Here is a 21,649-nt window from a genome sequence, read left to right as displayed (position 1 = left end):
CTCTCGCTCTCACATAATATTGGGCTTCTCTTTTCATTGTGCCTTCTTGTGGACTCCACAAGCATGTCATGTGCACCAGTTGTTGTCCCCCCTTGCTCCAAACTTTATTTTTAATTTTTTTTTTTTTTTTAATTGAGATCTTCATCCCTTATCCCAAATTTCTCCGGTGGGCGTCCACTCGTCCACACGGCGGCGCCACCCCTCCTAACAAAAAAATTGCTATTCCTACCAATTAAAATAAACCACAAATACCAAGAATAAAAAGGAACATCCAAAATTAGGCGAGATGATCAAGTATTTGTATAAAGCCGTGTAGGGGGGCGGTTACAATCGCACAACTACAACCGAGCAAAACGGAATCATTTTTTTATTCCGTTTCTCTTTTTCATAATTTCGGTTTTACGGTAGAGAAATCAATCGTCGTCTGAGGTTTCAGGGTTGGGGTACTCGTTTAAATCGGGCTTGTCGGAAATTTGAGTACCGGAATTAGAGGCGTTGAGGGAGGTCTGGATGGCGTCAACCCTAGCGCCGACTTCGGTGGCTCGTTTGCGTATGGAGGCGGCCGACATGTCGTGTAGCTGGTCTGCTTCGAACATCAACTCGGGGAAGTTAAGGCGGGCGGTAGGGCCACGGAGATAGAAGACGGCGGTGTCATAAGCTCTAGCGGCGGCGACGGGGGTTGTGTATGAACCAAGCCAAATCCTGGAGCGTTTGTTGGGTTCTCTGATTTCTGCAACCCACTTTCCCCACTTCCTCATCCTTATTCCTCTGTAAGGCTTTTCTTGTTGGAGATGATTCTGACTATGTCTTTGCTTCCTCTTCGGTGATGAATTTACAGCGGAGCAAACTTCTCCTTCCATCTTAGAGCGAAAAGAATAAAATAAAATCCAACCCAAACACACACCCTTTTGGGTGTATGTAATATATAAGAAGGTTGAGGTAAAAAATTCAAGTTGAGAGGTAACTAGGGAAGGGCCATGAGGAAAACGCTGAATATGAAAAGCGGGTAACTACTTGTACTTGGGGGTGGTATTAGTTCTCGGGTTCTGATTTTCTTGTGAATTCGGTATATAAAAACAAAAAGGAGGACCAGCCGTTTGAACCAGAAAAAGATAGGGACGCTGTATGGGTGTACTTTAAATACATAAGGTTTGGGTTTGGGTTTGGGTTTGGGTTTGAGATTATATATATAACAAGTGAGAAGATAAAAAGAGGGTGCCAAAATTCTTTCCTACTTGGCTGCTTCTCTGTCGATTGGCCACGGCCGCCACGTTGATCTTCCTTCAAGACAAATCCAACTCTGGCCGACATATTTTAAAGTTTAAACATCCATCTATATTTCTTTCTTCTCCTTTTCTTTCAATCTTTTTGTATTTATCTATTCGTTTTCCTTTTCTTTGTGTGCTTTTTTTTCTCTTCTTAATCTGTATCAATCTGCCGTAATTACCCACTCTTCCTTCATTTGCATTAAAATTAGTAATAATTATAATAAAATAATGACAGGATTTTATGTCGACAACAAATATCAATTTATATCTTTAATTTTTTTTTATGGTATCAATTAAAAATATAAATTTATGTAAATATATCCATTTATAACTTCCACTTCATTACAATTATCTTTCAAATTCATCAAAGTAAATTAATTCTCAAACACCGAGTCGATTTCTTTCATTCTCAAAGAAAAATTTGGTTAAGGTCTATATTTTTTATTCCATTATAAAAATTTAACGATTTAATTGATAAAATTATAAATTTCACAAAAGATATTTTTTTCAAACAAAACCTAATAAAGGGTGTGAATTGATATACTTATAAAATTGTATAGTTGAAATTGATAAAACTATTAGTTTATGATTTAAATTGATACATTGTTAATTATTAGCTATTATAATTTTATTTACCTTAACTTATTAGTTTTAAATTTTAAGGCAATTGATGATCTAAGATAATATTAGAATAGATGGTTTAGGAAGGTCCTATATTCAAGTCTTTACAATAGTGTTTCCTTTCCAATTAATATTTGTTTCCATTTGTTGGGTCTTCTTATTATATATTATAATTAAATTTATCATAATCTATTAGCTTAAGTTTTTAGATGAATTGTTGATTTATGAGTAATGGTATAAATTGATATTTAAAAAAAAAAAAAAGACATACACCATAATAATATTACCAAATATGATGAGTGGAACTTTCAAAAAAAAAATATATATATATATACGAAATAGCCTAATTTATAAACATATATTTATATATATAAAAGATTTTGGTGAAATTGATGAAAAGAAAGGGGAGTGAGTTGAAAGGTTAAGGATGGATGATTGGAACTGATAAAAATAAAAATAAAAAAATATATATAAGGTGAGAAGTAACATTCACCGAACGGCGGGGAGACAAGTACCGAAAATATAAATCCACGTAGCAGTTTGTGGCCGTGCGAGAGCCGACGTGGATTCCCGCACCCAATTTTAATTCAAACGATGGGAATTTTCTTTTCTTGACCAAACTGAAATAACAGAAAGAAAAAAAAAAAGAAAAAAAGATAATATATGAGAAGATGACGTCGAAAAATGAAAGCTTAGATGGTGGACAAGTGGATGATGATGCGAGAGCGTGGGAGCGAAGCAGCTGAGATAAAAGTCGGTGGCGGTGGACTCTCTGTTCGCCCAAAACTTTCCGTCCACGCAATAAACATTTAAACAAATATTAAATAAATCAATTATATTTCTCCGCCCTCAACTTTCTTACATATAATTACACTACATGATACCATTCTCTATATTTAATTTTGCAATAATAAGATAATAAGACACAATATGGATCATTCTTATATTTAATTTATTTTAAACATAACTCTGTCAATAATGTCAATTAAATGTAAGATAAAATTTATAAATATTTTTGGGTGAAATATGTTTTTTTTCAAAATTTTACAATTTTAGTTATTACGTTTTGAGTTTGATTTCAATTTAATCTTAAGATTTCAAATTGTTATTATCTTTGAAGTTTGAGTTTTATTTTAATTTTGTCTCTAGGTTTTAAGTTTCACTATTAGACCAAATTGAAATTAAAATCAAAACTTTGAGATAAAAAAAACATATTTATTTTAATATTTAATGGACAAAAATTTGAAAACTCAGCTATCCATTTATTAATTTCTTTTTTCTATTAGCATAATTACTTTATACCTATATTAAATAGATAACCTCTAGAATCATTCATGCTAAATTGTCAAGAATAAATAACATACCTGATTCCATTGAGAAACTAATGATAGCTTCAAGATAATGATAGATGACTATGATCTTCTTCAACTAAAACTCCGAATGTTCTTAGTGGGATCTCTCTCTAGATAAAATTCAAGAAAGACTGAGTGCTTAATGTTTTGGTATATTAGGGACCACAACCCTAAAGTCTTTTTATATACTAGTTCGATTAAGGTTCCCATTAAACCCTAATTGACTAGAAATTGGCTTCTATCCATTAAGTCCATCTCAATTAGGAATCAAGAGTCTTAATTAATTATATCACATAATATGACCCAATCTAATAAATTAATCCAGTGTGATAAATTATTGATCCCCATACATAGCTCATACTTTAATTAAACGTATTATTATTTAAATATGTTTAACAATCTTCCACTTGGACTATGTCTGTGTACCTGATATAATTAAATCATTTGAACCTTAAGCGCGCCTAAATAGGTTATTTCAATAATAGAATTCCTCTTTAGTTCAATATGACCCATCTCTTGTATTAGCATGGAATCAAGACAGCTTTCGTCACTACCCTTGTAACAAAACCTTCCTTGATCACCAATTCCAATACATTTAATGACATAGATCAAGTATAGATGGATAGCATGGAAACTATATATAAAATGATCTAGATCATGCATGTTTCCAACTGGTCCAAATTCCTTAGTGAGATCATTTTTAAAAACTTTATGCTAAACTTTATTTGTTAAACCGCATGCATGATAAACAAGTTCAGATAATAAAACATAAACCATCAATTTTATTCTATATAGTAAATAAACAAAAATAAGTTCAAAGAACGTCCTTAATAACAAACTCCTACTAAACCATGGAATCAGAAAAGTGACTTAACACCCATGTGAGCAACAAGCTCATGAAAAACTTTAGGTGGTAAACCTTTAGTCAATGGATCTGCCACCATAGAGTTTGTTCCTATGTGTTCTATCGAAATTTAACCATTTTGAACTCTTTCTTTAACAACAAGAAACTTCACGCCTACATGCTTTGATTTCATATTGTTTCTGTTGTTGTTGGAATACACCACTATCGATTTATTGTCACAAAATAATTTTAGTGGTCTTTCTACAGCAACAACTATCCGCAGCCCAGTGACAAAATTTCGCAACCATATTCCATAATTTGACGCCTTATAACATATTATAAACTCCGCAGCCATGGTAGAAAAAGCCATAAATATTTGTTTAACACTTTTCCAAGATACAATTCCTCCAGCTAACATGAAGATATAGTCTGAAGTAGATTGAAAAGTGTCTTGTCATCCAACATAATTAGAATCAGAGTACCTAATGATCCCCAAAACTTCTAATCTCTGATGAGTGAGCATATGATCTTTTATCTTCTATAACTCCAAAACTATGAATGTAATATCTGAACGTGTGCATACTTAAGCGTACATTAAACTTCCAATAGTCGATGCATAGGGAACCTTCTGCATCTCTGTAGTCTCAAGTACAATCTTGGGACATTGACCTAAATGAAATTTATCATCTTTAGCGACTAGGGTATCTCCTGGTGCACAATATTTCATGCCAAATCTACTCGAAATCTTTTCAATGTAGTTTTTTTGTGACAATCTCAAAATACCTTGAGAATGATCTCGCAATATTTCAATTCCTAATACAAAAGAAGCATCACCAAGATATTTCATCTCAAAATTCTCTTTGAGAAATCTCTTAGTGTCATGCAATAAACCTACATCATTACTTATTATGAGTATGTCATCGACATATAACACCATCAAGATAGATTTACTCCTACTAAACTTGTGATATACACAAATTTTCACTATATTCACCTCAAAACTAAAGGAGATAATTACTTCATGGAATTTGTGATACCATCGAGGAGAGGCTTGCTTGAGACCATAGATAGATTTCTTCCATTTGTACACCATAGACTTTGAACTACCAGACACAAAATTGTCTAGTTGCACCATATAAATTGTCTCATCAATATTCCCATTGAGAAATGAAGTTTTTACATCCATCTAGTGTAGCTCTAAATCAAAGTGAGCTATCAGTGCCATAATTATCCTAAAAGAGTATTTCAATGAAACCAGAGAGAAAGTCTCTTTGTAATCCATGTCTTCATTTTAAGTAAAAACCTTTGCAACAAGACGAACCTTATATCTTTTGATATTGCCGTGCAAATCCCTTTTGGTTTTAAATATTCATTTACAATCTATGGGTTTCACTTCTAATAGCAATTTAACAAATTCCCAAACGTCATTGTCTTTAATGGATTTTATTTCCTCTTCCATAGCATTTATCCACTTTTGAGAGTTAGAACTTTGTAGAGCTTGTTGGAATTGATTGGATCATCTTCCATTATGCCCACATCATCCTGATATTCTTGAAAAAATACAATATAGTCATCTGGAATTGCACTTCTTCTTTCTCTAGTAGATATCCTCAAGGAATCTAGCATTTCCCGTCTCAAACAATAATCTAGAAGTGAGATCATAAAACTTGGAACCTCGAGAGCACTCAGAATACCCAATAAAATAACAGTTAATAGTTTTTTAGTCCAATTTTCTTTCGTTAGGCCTGTAAGGCCTAGCCTCAGCTGGGCAACCCAGATGTGAAGATGCCTAATATTAGGCTTCTTTCTTGTCCACAACTCATAATGAGTTTTATCTACTGCTTTACTAGGTACCTTATTTAGGATATATGGTGCAGTCTTTAATGCCTCACCCCAGAAGGATTCTGATAAAGAAGAATGACTAATCATACTTCTTACCATATCCTTAAGTGTTCTATTTCGCCTTTCTGCTACATCATTCACACCGGATTTTCCCGATATGGTGTATTGCAGGACGATTCCAGATTCCTCTAAGTATTTGGCAAAGGGCTCTGGACGTTGCTCACCTAATCTATCATATTTACTGTAGTATTCACCACCACGATCAGATTTGATAGCCTTAATTGTCTTTACAAGTTGAAATTCAACTTCAGTTTTGAAAGACTTGAAAACATCCAAAAATTGAGACTTCTCATGAATTAAATATAGGTACCCATATCTTGACAGTCTTCTATAAACGTAATAAAATATTGTTGTCCATTCAAAAAAGTCGTAGGGAATAGACCACAAATGTCTATATGTATTAGTTCTAAGATGTCTGAGCATCTGTTCACATCTAGTTTTCTTATGTTTGTCTGTTTTCCCTTAATACATTCTACACAAACGTTAAAAGTTACTTAAATAAAAGGGAATAAAAAATTCTATCTGACACAAGTCTCTGAATTCTATGTTTAGAGATGTGACCTAAACGCTTGTGTCATAACATAGCGAAATTCTCATTTAGTCTACGCTTTGTACCATATGAATTAGATAACATGATCTTGTTAAATGAAGCAAAAGAATCAAGCATATATAGATGATCAATTAAAGAACCAGTACCAATAAGTTTGTAATTTTGAAAAAGACTAACTTTATTATTTCCAAAAGAACAAGAAAAATCAAAGCTGTCCAAACTGAAAATAGAAACTAAATTTCGTCTAAATGACGGTACAACCAAAGTCTAATTCAAATCCAATAACCATCAGTTTTAAATGTAATCTAAAATTCTCAATAGCTTCAACTAGAACTGCTTTGTCATCACCTACACAGATGAATTTTTCGACATCACTTAGAGGTTGGCTCCACAAGCAACCCTGCATAGATATACTCATGTGAGTAGTAGCATCAGAATCTACCCATCAAATATTTGTAGGTACAAAAGCTAAATTAACTTCAGAACAAACGAAAGTAAGAAGTTTACCCTTCTTTACATGTCACTTGGCAAACTTGGGACAATCTTTCTTAAAGTGACCTCCTGCTTTGAAAAAAAAAACAAGGATCTTCAGTAGCTTGTTTCTTGTTTTTATTATCTTGAGATGTCCTTTCTGCACATCCACGGATTTCCTTTTCTTATTATCACGAGAGCCAGTTGCCAAATGAGCATTTTCTGTCATTTCTCTCTCAATCCTATCTTCTTCTTACACACATTGTGAGACTAGCTCTTTAATACTTCATTTATCCTTCTGAGTATTATAGCTTATCTTAAACTAAGTGCATTGTTCAGGAAGAGAGATAAGTACGAGATGTACGAGTAAATTTTCATTTATCTTGATATCAAGTGCCTTTAATTTACCTGCGAGATTGGACATTTCCATAATGACTCCCTTATGTTCTCATTGCCTTTATACCTCATGTAAGTTAAAGAAGTTAAAAGAATACTTGCTTCCCTTTTTTCATTTTTAGCAAAATATTTCTCAATTTGAGCAAGTAACTTATTGGCATTTCCACTTTCCGTGATAGAGCCCCAAAAAGACTCTAGAATGGAGTGCCTAATGATCATCAGATAAATGCGATTTGACCATTCTCCTTTTTCTATATTAGTTGTATTCAACTGTTCCTCAGTAGAAGTAGGTTTATTGGTCCTTAATGCAAGGTCCAAATCCATACACTGAGAAGACTTTCCTTCCAAATCTTGAAGTTTGATCTATTCAACTTAGGGATTGAACTCAGATTTCCAGATATTTGAGTAAGACCAACTGAAACAATAAACAACAAAACATATACTCACAATTAAAATATAACAAAATAATTTCACATATGTGGTGTGTCCCTTTAACAAGATATCTAACACAACATTAATGTCCAACCTTTGGGAAAAAACACCAACTGTAAATGGTATTCTCAATGCAGTAATCAAAGTACTAACAATAAACTCTGTAAAAAAAAACAGTCTTTCTTTGGACCGACTATTTTTTACATAAACAATCTTTATAATTGTCACATACTCATTATCACATGCATAGCCACAATTTTCCAAATAATTATCTTCATTTTGGTCGATAATTATCTGCATAAATTCATGAATATACACATCTTATATTTTATAACTAAATTAAGCTAGATAACAAAGGTTACTTTAGTAATATATTATTTTGACCAATTCAATCCAAACTATAAGACACAATAATATATTAATATTATTATACAAAAATAATAGAAGAAGAACACCATATAGTCTTTACCAAAACTCATCCAATAATTGCATACACATAATATAATTAAAACAATATAAACATATGAACATCACCAAATATCATCATCAAATTTAAATTTAAATTTACCACATTATCAACTAAAATTTAAATTTAAATTCACCAAAACATCTATCAAATTTATATTTAATCCACGACATGATCAATTAATCTTGAATCCACAACATGATTAATCACATTTAACTTAAATTCACAAATGATTAATCAAAATTAAACCGGATTCACAGTATAATTAATTTAATTTAAATTTGAATTATCAATTAGACTTTAGATTTAAATTCACAAACTTATCAATCAAGAACCAATAACCATCAACAAGAACTTCAACAAATTATTAATAAAGAAAACTTAGAAACGCCAACAAGAAATTCAATCGACAACTTGAATAAAAAATCAAGACCGACGAGACCCCCAATCCATAATTAATCAAATTCATTATTATCAAACTATTTTAAAAACAAAAACGAATCTAATCAAATTCAAGCTTAACTTAAATTCACACTTAGCATACATGTGTATAAGGGCAGTTCCTAAAAAAGACTTTAAGAAAATTCATATTTTAGTTAATTATGAATAGTCGACTTTCCTAATTGCAAGGAATTTTCGTTAAATATCTCATCCGCAGCTGTTGTGTCTTCCAATAGTATTTAAGAGAAAAGTAAACTTTCAAAAACTTCTCCACTATGTTGATAGTATGAAATTATAGAATTCAGAATACCGTGTCTATAATTTTCAACTCCTTGAATATTTTGTTAGCCTAAATACCGATCATGCATTGTTTTTGCCTCTTTATAGATATGTGTGACTTTAAACATCTTTATCGAAATCGAAGGTTGAAGAACATGCCCAGTAGGAAGCAAATATAAATCGACAATCCAACATGAAATTCATGCTCCACTTGTTATCATAATTACTTTATATCTATATTGATCGAATAGATAAATCCTGGGATCATTCATACTAAATTGTCAAAAATAAATAACTGGATTCCATTGAGAAACTAACGATAGCTTAAAAATGATGATAGATGATTATGGTTTTTTTCAACCAAAACTCCGAATGTCCTTTGTGGGATCTCTTTAGATGAGATTCAAGAAAGACAGAGTGTTTATTGTTTTGGTATATTAGGGACCATAGCCTTAAGGTTTCTTTATACAATAGTTCAATTAGGTTCCCATTAAACCTAATTAACTAGGAATAAGCTTCTACCCATTAAATCCATACTCAATTAGAAATCCAGAGTCTTAATTAATTAGATCATATAATATGACTCAATCTAATAAATTAACTCAATGTGATAAATTATTAATCTACATATATAGTCCACACTTTAATTAAACGTATTATTATTTAAATATCTCTAACCTTTTCTACTCATAAGTGGATATAGGAGTTTAAAATTCTGATTTAAAAAATGAGTACCAATAAATTGTTGTTAAATTAGGTTGATTTTGATAACACAAAACTTATAGTTTAAGAAAATAATAAATAAATAACTAAAAATGAAATGCTTTGTTACCACCTATGGAATGTAAAAGGAAAATATAATGGTCAAATTATGAAATAAAAGGTTTTATTTAGTGGGGATGTAATTAATTTTACTACTGGAATGTTATTATTATGGAGATTCGGGTACCTTAGCCTAAACTCAGGACGTATTACGTGGAAGCACTTGTTTGGCAATAGCTGATGAGAAGGTGGACGGTCGGATTGATTAAACATTTTGACTTTTCAAAACTCTATGATACGAATGTGGTAATTATCTTTAATTAATGCTTTATTATTTACCGTCTGAAGTCATTAAAGGTAAGTAATGGCGATTAGAGAGTGAAAAGGGGGATCGGCATTGCCTTTCCTTCTTCATTCAATTCATATACACACACGTGTATATATATATCCTCTTAATTACTAATAGATATTATTGGTTAGTCAATATTCATTTTAATTTATTCAATTTCTATCCAATTAAATTTAGATTCATATTAGGTTCCATATTTTTATTTCATTTCACACAGAATGCCTATAACTAATAACAATTAATCAAAAGTTGTCTGTTTCAATAAACTTAATCAATCAAGAATCAAATTATTTATTCAAACATCCATAGTTTTTAATATTTGCAATTGTTGAACTATAAGTAATTAAAAAAAATGATGGTTTGAGAGAGACACCAGAGGGATATTAACACAAAAAAAAAAAAAAAAAAAAAAAGCTTAATCAATCAAGAATCAAATTATTTATTTTTAATCGTTTTAAATATAATAATTGAAATATTGGTTTGAGAGAGACATGAGAGGTCTTTGAATAAACTCAAAACACCAAGAAATAGGACTTCATAGCTTGAATTTAAGATGAAAAAAGGCAGCAGCAGAAAGTGGTTTGGTTAGAATATCATCAATTTGTGCAAAGCCTGGAAGATGTTGAACTGCAATGCATTGTTGACAAACGAAATCTCATACAAAATAAATATCTAGTTCCACGTGCTTAGTCTTTGTGTAAGATCAGATCGCTACTAAGATACACAACACTTAAGTTGTCACACCAAAAAATTGGTTTATGTGGTCACAAGATATTTAGATCAGAAAATAGTGAATACAATCATACCAGTTCAGTAACAATTGTGGCTAAACATATGTACTCAGCTTCTATACTCAATCGATAAATGATTGTTTGTTTCTTTGATCTCCAAGATATCAAGTTTCTACCAAGAAAAATACAGTAACTTGAGGCAGATTTACTCTCGTTTGGGTTAGAGGTCCAATCAGAATCAGCATATCCATGTAATGAAAGTGAAGAAGGAACCAAAAAGAGTAAACCATCATTGATTGTCCCTTTTAAGTACAGTACCTCAAGATCCGTTTTACCAGCTGTCAATGTACCATGGTTGGAGAGTGCATGAACTGGTAAGCTTTATTTACACTAATGATATTTCTGGTCTAATGAATGTAGCATATTGTAAGGCTCCCACTACACTTCGATATAGTCGAACGTCAGACATTTTCTCTCCTTGATAAGCTGACAGTAAAGGTCTACTGACCATAGGAGTGAAACTACTTTTTGCACCAACCATATTTGTTTTCTCTAACAAATCAAGTATATATTTAGATTGTGAGAGAAAAATACCTCCATTAGATGGATAAGAAACTTCAATTCCAAGAAAATAACTGAGGGAATCAAGGTTCTTTAAAGCAAATTGACTATTCAATGTATCAATCAATTCAGTGATGATCTTTTATGAGCTTCCTAAATGATAATGTCATCCACATAGATTAAAATATAGCAAGATTCACCTTGATTAACTCAACAAAAAAGAGTCAGCTCTGGAAGAAGAAAAACCCAATGAATGATGAAATGAGCTTAATCTTTCAAACCACGCACGAAGAACCTACTTCAAGCCATATAGAGCTTTTCAAAGTTTGCTCACCAAAGAAACATCATTCTCTTGAACAAAATCAGTAGGCTGCTACATTTAAATATTTTCAGACAAGGAACCATGTAGAAAAATATTATTCATATCAACCTAACGTATAGACCAGCCACAAGCAAGAGCTAAGGCTAATAAGACTCGTATAGTTATAGGCTTTATAACCGGAGTATATGTTTCAGTATATTCAATGTATGTTGTTTGGTGAAATCCCTTAGCCATGAGACGTGCCTTGTATCTAAAGATAGACCCATCTGAGTTCCTTTTGATTTTGCTAACCCATTTGCAACCTATAATTTTCTGATTTGTAGGTAGAGATGTTGGGGTTGATGCATTAAAGTCTCGTGTCCTATGTTGTATTGTTCATTAGAGGGATCAGTAGTACTTAAGGAGTAAGATGTAACTATAGGGGCAAAACGGTAAACTGGCCCAATTGTACTTACGAGCATTTGTGAAGGTTCACCGTACTGATAATTGGTTATATCCAATGGATATAGAAATATATCTATGGTAAGAAGAGTTCAGTTGTCGGTCTTTAGTGGAATGCCTGGCAATTAACGGATGGTGGATATCGTGGCTATAGAGTTTAGTCAGTTATTCACGTACTGTTGGAGCTTCGAGCCATAAGTTCATAAGGTCCCCTTGGTAGCTTGGATACAAGTTGAGAATCAGTTTTTGGGTATGTTTGAAATGTTCAAATTGACAAGAGGGAGTTCGATTATATATGATATAATTAACTTTATGTATGAGATACATTAATTTGGAAAAAATTGGATATAAATATGATTTATATCTAGTGGAGAAAAAATACTATGGTTAATATATGATATTAAACTATAGGTTATGAATATAATGTGATTATATTTATTATCTATTAATTGGACAGTTATGGGATAATTAGTCGGCATCTCTTCTGTTTTCATAACGGATGAGTAAGATGAAGAATCACTTTGAGACGCTTAAATAGCTTATGGTGTGTTAAGCATTAGATGTGCGGATAGTGTTGAAGTATGTCATCGCTTAGTAAAAATCAGAACCTATACGATAGTGCTGAACGATCGCTTAACGCTTACACCCGCACGCGCTATTTACTAAACGATCGTTTTAGCACCCGAGTTTTTCTAAACGATCGTATAGAGGATCACTTAGCTTTTCTTACACGATCGTTTAGACGATCGATTACCTATTCCTACACGATCGTCTACTTCACCTAAATGATCAAGCATTTTGTCTATACGATAGACGAGTCTTTCTCCCACTCGCTTAATCATTGTATACGATATCTTTGCCTCCTCCCCTCTACCAAATCCGAACAAAGCCCACACTTTTTATTCTCGCTCCGAGAATACTGAAGGTTCCGAGTGGTGGTGTCGTCCCCGTTTCCTTCTGTTCGTGTGGAGACTGTTCGAGGTAAACGATTGGGAGTTGCTGAACGATAGCTTGTCGTTCCAGCGAAAGCGGAGATTTGCTGTGAAGAAAAGACTTCAACTGGTATGATCTCTCGATCTCTTATTTATTGATTATCTAAGCATGCCAGTAATTTAACGTTGTGAATGCATATTTGTATGTTTGAATGTATTTGTAGAAATTCTGTTACAATGAATTGGAAAGATCCGTTTCCGCTCATAGGTACTCTTGTACAAGAGTTCCTTCAAGAGGAACCAAATCTCATGTACAATTTTCCATCAAAGCATCATATTCTTCTTGCATCGCCTTTTTTCATTAAGGATGTTTCATGGCTTCCTTTACATTTGAAAGCTCTGTTTCTGCAAAGTTCACTGTAAGAGCTTTAAGTTTGAATATCCTATTTTTGGCACTCGTAATCTTAGGATGGGAATTGCTAGCAAGAACATGAATTGTAGGTGCAGAGGACTAAGTGTTTTCAACTGATATATTTGATCTTACTGCATCAACTGACCCAACCTGATTAATTTCAACTGCTTTGTGTTAATTCCATCATAATCAACAAAAGTGTCTGTTACATTGTTGTTGTTCAACTGTTGATCGGATTCCGTATGTTCTTATTTCTCTTTGAATATTGGAAGAATCAAGTAAGTAGTATTTGGTATAGATAAATTAGACACTAAAGGTAGATTTTGTAGGGTTGATGTGGAATTTGTATTTGTACTATAAGATGGATGAGATTGAGCAAAAGTAAAGGATGACTCAAACATTTCTAGAAATGAAAACTCTATTGGATGCAAGATACTTGTACCCTTTATATTGATTGTTATAGCCAATGGAAGTACAGGGTTCAAAATGAAAATTGAGTTTATTTGATTTATATGGACGAAGGCAAGGATAACAACAACAACCAAAGGTTTTAAGAAACATGTAGTTAGGATGAGTTATAAGAAGAATGAACATTGGACTCACTCCATTCAGGACTATAGATGGCAACTCATTGATGAGATATACAACTGTGGAAAAAGCATCATCCCAGAAAATAAGGGGCATATATGCTTGAGACAAGAGTGTAAGACCCATGTCTACAATGTGGCGATGCTTTCTCTCGGCTATACCATTTTGTTGAGAGGTATATGGACAAGATAATCTATGTTCAATGCTATGTTGAGTTAGAAAAGAAGTTAGAGTTTTGAATTCTCCTCCTCCATGGATTGAAAAAGAATAATTGCCATATCTAGTATTTTTCAACATAAGTTTTAAAAGACTTGAAAGCATGGAACACATCAGATTTGGATGATAGAAAATAAATCTATGTGTATCTAGAGAAAGCATCAATAAAGCTCACATAATATTGAAAGCTATTATTTCAATTAATATGGGCAGGACCTCATGTTTCAGCAACTATGAGTTGTAAAGGAGTTATATAAGTTATAACAGAAGGAGTAAACGGAGAAGTATGAGTTTTTTCAACAACACATGCAGAACAAAAATCAAATTTTGTATTAGAAGGAATTGAAATATTACTAAGTTTAGTAACTTGTCTAAAAATTGGCAAGGTTGGATGTCCAAGTCTTTGGTGCCATTTATTTAGAGTACAATAGTTTGTAGAGTTGGATTTAATAGTAGCACCAATAACTTTGGGAGTAATAGAATATGGTTGATGATCTTTGAATGAGGAAATATTGAATCGATATAGTTCTTCATAGAGTGTTCCATGGAAAATAATTTGGCCAAAGATTTGGTCCTTCATATAGCAAAAAGAATGATGAAATTTAAAGAAGACAAAATTATCTTTAGCAAATTGACTAACACTTGTTAAGTTTTTTTTTTTTTTTTTTTTTTTTGTTATATTTGGAACATGAAGGAGATTATAAACATGAAGTAATCGATTTGAAGGGCATATGAATGAAGTATAGCCAGTGTAAGAAATAGACATACTTGTACCATTTCCAACTTGTACTCAATTTCTTCCAAGATATTCAGAACTGAAACCTAAATTGTTGAAGTTATGTGTCAGATGATTTGTTGCTCCTGAATCCAGATACCAATTATTGTCTTGATTATATTCAGCAGTGTTGGAGGTAGCAAATAGAGCAGTCATCGAAGGATTGAAGTTACCATTACCAATTTGTGGTTGAGAGTAAACTCAACCACTATCCTGCTATTGAAACATTTGTCTATTGTAAAGAGAATAGCATTTGTTTGTAGTATGACCAAACTTTGAGCACAATTGGCATTGTGACTTGTTGTGATTATTCCATCCTCTACCACCTCAGTGTTTCAACCACGTCCCCTGGAATTTTGTTGTCCTTGAAATTGATTTCCAGACTTTGGTTGATCGTTTTCATGTGTAGTATTATTTTGAACTGTGAGATTTGCTGAGGGAGGTATACCATATGTATTTATCGATTTCATCTTACTTTCATTTTTTTTTTCTTCTGTTAATAACAGACCAATGATACCTTGAACACTTTGAGATTCAACTTTCGTAAAGCTAAAAGAAACCATGGATTCATATTCAGATCTCAGTCCAACCAATATGTACGTTATATGATCTTCTTCTAGTATTTCTTTTCTAATTGCAGCTAAAGCATTGACATATTTCTTGATTTTACCAACATAATCACTTAATGAAAAACTTCCTTTTTGAATCGTCAGAAGTTTCGTTTTGATTTTCATTATTAAAGCCATATTTCTAGAATTGAAAATTGTCAAAAGACGATGCGAGATATCCTTAGACGATTGACAATGTTGAGTCTGTTCTAGGATGTTCTCAGTTATGGAGCTAAGTAACCAAGATGAAATCAATCTATCCTAACGTTTCCATGGCAAAAAGACTGGATTAGGTTTACTAATAGTGTTTGTACCTTCAACAACTTTGATTACTTCAGGTGGAGGTTTCGATGTAGGATCTAGAAACTCTTTTAATCCATTGCCTTCAAGAGCAATTTCAATTTCAAATTTCCATGTGATAAAGTTTTCATTCGTCGGCTTCACAGTTGAAATTTTATTGCCAAAATTGATGATCATACTAGATCGAATGTTGGTTTCTCCCTTGACTTCATCCATTGATGTTGTGAATGAAAAAAATTCTGAAGAATTTTGAACGTGTTGAGTCGCAAGACTATGGCTCTGATACCATTTTGAATAAACTCATAACACCAAGAAGTAGGAGGAAACCTTCTCATTTCATTCACTTCATTACATTACAGAGGGAGTACAAGAAGAGATTATAAATCGAAGAAAGGAAGAAAACCTCCTATAACAAACTCTCTGTTACTAACGGAAATTATAAACACCATTTACAACAATAACTAATTCAGACGTGCAAATCATGTGATCAAAACTAATAGGCTAATGGGTTATTTTTATAAACACCTAATGGGTTATTTTTATAAACACCTAATGGGTTATCTTTACAAGGACATTTTACAAAATTATGGAAATGCGGATACTATTATGTGGCACTTGCAAAAAGAGAAAAACAAAGTATATTAATAGGGCTTAAAGCCCACATGTTTGCGTGTTTACAAAAATGACAAAAATGAATCCCTACCGATATATAAAAGATGTAAAATGTCGCAAATATCCTCATTATGTTGATATATGCTTGATACACCACTGTTATATAGCTGATACACTTAATTGATATATTTGATAATGATGTTGATGCATTTAACTGATATCCTTGATAAACTTGATACATTTTGACTCATATACTTGATAATGATACGCTAGACTGATATACTGCACATAAACTTGATAATGCTGAACTCTTTTATAATGTTGATACACTTGACTGATATACTAATAATACACTTGATTGATATAGTGTTGATAAACTTAAATATTTGCTTAATTGAATTGATATACTTTTCACTTTTTTTTTTAAAAAAGGTTAGACTTCCTCCCCCCTACTAGCACTCCTCCTCACCATATGTCGTTGGCCACCACTCACCTCCCCGTCGCATGTCCAGTCGTTGCTTTTCTCTCTCTCTTTCTATCTTTATTTTCCCTAACATCTTTTTTTTACCAACTAGCACTGCTCCACACTATCTGTTGTTGTCGCCACTTACCTTTATCGACCACCGCACGTCCGGTCACCGCTTTTCTCTCTCTATCAATTGATTGTTTAAGACAAATATAGAATAAAAAATAATTAAAAACCATATTCAAAGTTTTTGCCATATTTAAAAATATCGAATATAAATAACACACCTACAAAATAGCATATTAGAATTGTCACCTATTGTAATTTTTCTACTATTTTTATTTATGGTCAATCATGTGAGTTTTTTAGATAACTGATGCGAGCTTAATAGCACTAAAAATTATTTGAGAAAAAAGAGAATTATAGTATGAAAAAAGTTGGTACTACAAAAAAGGAAATACAAAAATTTCAATAATAAAATGTGAAAATTTACTTTTTAGTTATTATTTTTTTTTTTCTAATTTGAGCCTACTTCAATAGGAAAAAAAAATTGATCATTATCTAATTTTTTTTGTTTGTAACTGTATTAGAAAAAAAACTAACTAAAATAAGCATAGCTCTTGATCGAAGTTTGAATCAAGTCTACTTCATATATTGTATTAGAAAACCAATTCAACAAAACTCAAATTATCATCTCAATGTCTTCTACATTACTACCTTACTGTTGGTGAACAAGGGGGAAAAAAGATGTACTAAAGCGAAAAGATAAGGGAAAGGGCCACCATTATTGTTAAATAAGTTTACTTTAAACTCTACCTGAAAAATGACATAACAACGAAGAGGCTATTGTTTAAGATTGTATCTATTTTTTATAATTGAACTTATAAAATATCATATAGTTAGTGTGTCCGGTTTTGATTTTAGTGAAAACGATTTGTTTGAGAGTGATGTATTAAAATTAAATTTTAGATAATCATTTTAATGTTTAAATTTACCATTTTAAAAGTAAGTTTGAATGATTCAAAAGCATTTTGGAAGTGACTGCATAATAAATATTTTAAAACAATATAATTAAAATTAATTTTCTAGAAGTGTTTGTTTTTTTTTTAAGAAAATAATTCTAAATTTTGATTCCACATCTGTAAATAAAATTTTATTTAACTAAAAGTACTTTTTTAGTAATTATTGTTTTGAAAGGGCATTTAAGACCATCAAATTATTAAAACGGCATTACATTGAAAATAACAAAAATTTAAATGGTTGAAGAAAAAGATTGGGAATGAAAAAAAAAAAAAAAAAAGGGTTAAAGAGAAGTTGCACCGCGTAAAATAAATGTCAAAGATAAGCAAGACAAGAAACTTAAAGAAAGAAAATATTATAAATAGAGTGCGAGAATTCATAAACGTAAAAGAAAGAAATTATAAATAGAGAGCGAGAATCTAGAGATTAAAAAGGTAGAAAGAAAAAAAAAAAAGTTAATTTTCTTATAATTTTTGGACAAACTAAAGTAAAATAGGAGGATACTTTTTTATTAAAAGAATATACGACAATTATTTAAAAATCAAAGTATCACAAAATCACTTGCTAGATTGACTAGAATCACTTAAAATGAGTTTTGATTTTTTCAAAATTACTTAGGTTGAAAAACATCATAATTTTTAAAAAATAATTATTAGGCGTCACCTAGACTACACCTAATTCTTATGCTCTCCACTTTTTTACTATGAAAAAAATAGAAAAAATTAATTTTTTAAAAAGTAAAATTTTCAAGGGCAATATTTCTTGGACTATATATAGGATGTATCTATAGAGAGTATCAAATTTTTCTATTTTTAAAAGAAAATTATTTTTGAGATGACAAAATGATTTGAGTCATTCTAAAATTACTCTACTCAAATATATTATTTATTGATTTATTAAGCATCCATTTAGTTATCAAATTAAAAAAAAGGAGAGTTTTGTTCTAATCAGTAATATTATTTTGTCACCAAATTTTCCCACCTCAACCAGCATATATAATCAAAGCCACATTATGGAGCTAACAAACAATTAATGACAAATATGACATTATGGGCATGCACAATTAAAATGGTCACAGTAAAATAAAAAAAAAAACATAAATTAATAATAATATTCAAGGACACATTAATCAAAGTTAGGATCGACTTAAGCTATAGACGAGTGAGTATATCACCTAAAACCCCAATTTTAGAAACATCTAAAATTTTACATATATATAATTTAATATAATTTTTAATGAAATTAAATTTAAAATACAAAATAATATACTTATTACTTTTCATAAATTTTTTCTTATAATATTGAAAATACAAATTACTAAAAAAAATCAATAATGAATGGACTCCTAAACTCTCCAAATTTTGATCTACCAACATTTCAAATTTATTAACTTTTTATATTTTATTCATAATTCATTTTAAATTTCCTTAAAAATTTCAACCATTAATAATATAATTCTCTCAAAAATTCCTAACTCCCATAAGTTTACGTTAGGAGAGTTGAAAACCTTTCATATTTCTTATATTTCTTATTTATTTTTTCAAAATTAAAATACTTCCGGTTTTCCTCATAAATATATTATTTATGGTAGGTTAGATTCATATTAAGTTGAATTCTCTCCCTCCCGATAGGTTTTCATCGATATTTTGTATGGTCTCATGGGACCAAGTTTGATTATCAAATGCAGAAATCAATTTCAAGAGCCTCAATTAAGGGAAATTTTATTAAAATTAGGAGAAACAAGTGAAAATTCAAAAGTGAAAAGTGAAGCTAATTGTTTAGCTAGTTATGAATTTGAAAACTTTGAATTATTGTTAGGCATGACTATATGGTATGACATCTTTTGTTGTAAGTTCTGTGAGTAAAGTTTTACAACATAAAGATGTGCATATTGATGTTGTTTTAGATCACTTGAAAGGTTTAGTTTAATTTTTAGAAAAATAGAGAAAATAGATTCACAGATACTATGATTTTAGTTAAAAAACTTAAAAATGGTATGAAAATACAATCAATATTTCTTTAAAAAAGAATGATTCAAAGAAAAAAAAAAGACAATTTGATGAGAATTTTGACATTGAAGAAACACGATCACATGAAGATTCTTTTAAAATTGATTACTTTTAATATATTATAGATCAAGTAATTTCTTCACTTTAAAATAGATTTGAACGATTTCAAGTATATAAAAATATTTGTAACTTCTTATTTTGATATGAAAATTTTAAAGTCATTAGATGATAATTTGAAAAGATATTGTATTTGTAACGACCCGACTTTTTGAGTACTCTAATAACGGCCGGTACTCATAATTACACATTTACATTAAAAACATTTTGACCATTGAGGAAAATAAATTTCATTAAAATAATAAAGACATTTTTCCAAAATAAATAACAAATAAGTAAAAGCTTTGTTCGGGGCCCTAAAATAATGAAGAAAAAAATAACTTAAATAAATAAAATTTTGACCAACATCGAGTTTCAAATCAAAACTTTTAAATAGCTTGAAAACGTAAACTGGGCGGAAGCGATTTACATGTCCCATATGGCATGATCACAGGTCCCTCTCATCACCCACCAGTCAATTCCTATCCTTATCTAAAAAACATAAATTAAGAAAGGTTGAGTATAAAATACTCAGTAAGTGATTCCATTGGGATCAAGCTATGCATCCACGAGCAAAGAATGATGGCTCGTGGCTCATACAGCTACATCAGTTTTTGATGATGAAAGGAAACCAAAAGACGTACTGTCTTGCCTTGATACGCATGTCTAATGGCTCGTAGACACACCGTTAAACATGAAAATAACATGAACGTGAACCCGACGACTCACGTATGTCTAGTGGCCCGTAGGCACACCGTCAAACATGGAAATAACATGAATGTAAACCTGTCGGCTCATGCACGTCTAGCGGCCCATAGGCACACCGTCAAACATAAAAAATAACATGAACGTAAACCTGTCGGCTCACGGATGTCTAGTGGCCCGTAGGCACACCGTCAAACATGAAACATGAAAAAATAACATTAACGTAAATATGTCGGCTTATGTATGTCTAGTGACCCGTAGGCACACCGTCAAACATGAACTAGACCTATCGGTCCTCTGAAATAAAACATGCATCAAGACAAGATGGTAAACTTCCTTATTGGTTTATTCATACATCACATACATAATTTTAGTACTGATTAGAAATTCGAACATGCTCATAATACTCATAACTATTGCAACATAATGACAAAATCATGCTTCAAGAGTCCATTAGTTAACTTTATAATTTTAGACTAGGTCGCTTGGTATAAAGACACTTATAATAGTATCATTTACCTCAACTTGGTAAAAAACGCAAAACAAAATCTCCTTAGAACTTCTTTAGCACACTTGAATCAATCTAAAGTTGTGGCTTGGTCCAAGACAAATTCCAAAACTTGATTCAATTAGCCAATCTGATCAAGAATTAAATTCAAAATCAATAACTTAATTTTCCACTATTACTCTTTATCCAAAAGAATAACTATCCAATAACTTAC

At 31.4% G+C, this 21,649-nt stretch overlaps 1 protein-coding gene across 1 annotated transcript; it reads right to left on the bottom strand.

Moving 5' to 3' along the window:
• Positions 1 to 277: 277 nt before the first annotated feature.
• LOC120085252 (ethylene-responsive transcription factor ERF011-like) lies at positions 278 to 1,161 on the bottom strand. Its single transcript, XM_039041154.2, has one exon. The coding sequence runs from the start codon at positions 858 to 860 to the stop codon at positions 414 to 416; it is 447 nt and encodes a 148-aa protein (XP_038897082.1). The 5' UTR covers positions 861 to 1,161; the 3' UTR covers positions 278 to 413.
• Between the last annotated feature and the right edge of the window lie 20,488 nt (positions 1,162 to 21,649).

This window comes from Benincasa hispida, chromosome 9 (genome assembly GCF_027475165.1).
Source record: "Benincasa hispida cultivar pf3 chromosome 9, pf3_genome.v1.1, whole genome shotgun sequence".
NCBI classification, from domain to species: Eukaryota; Viridiplantae; Streptophyta; class Magnoliopsida; order Cucurbitales; family Cucurbitaceae; genus Benincasa; species Benincasa hispida.
The sequence above is the reverse complement of the archived record's forward strand: the minus strand, read 5'-3'. Positions and strand labels throughout refer to the sequence as shown.

Coding starts and splice junctions, on each gene's coding strand:
- LOC120085252 (XM_039041154.2), bottom strand. CDS start 860: ATGGAAGGAGAAGTTTGCTCCGCTGTAAATTCATCACCGAAGAGGAAG.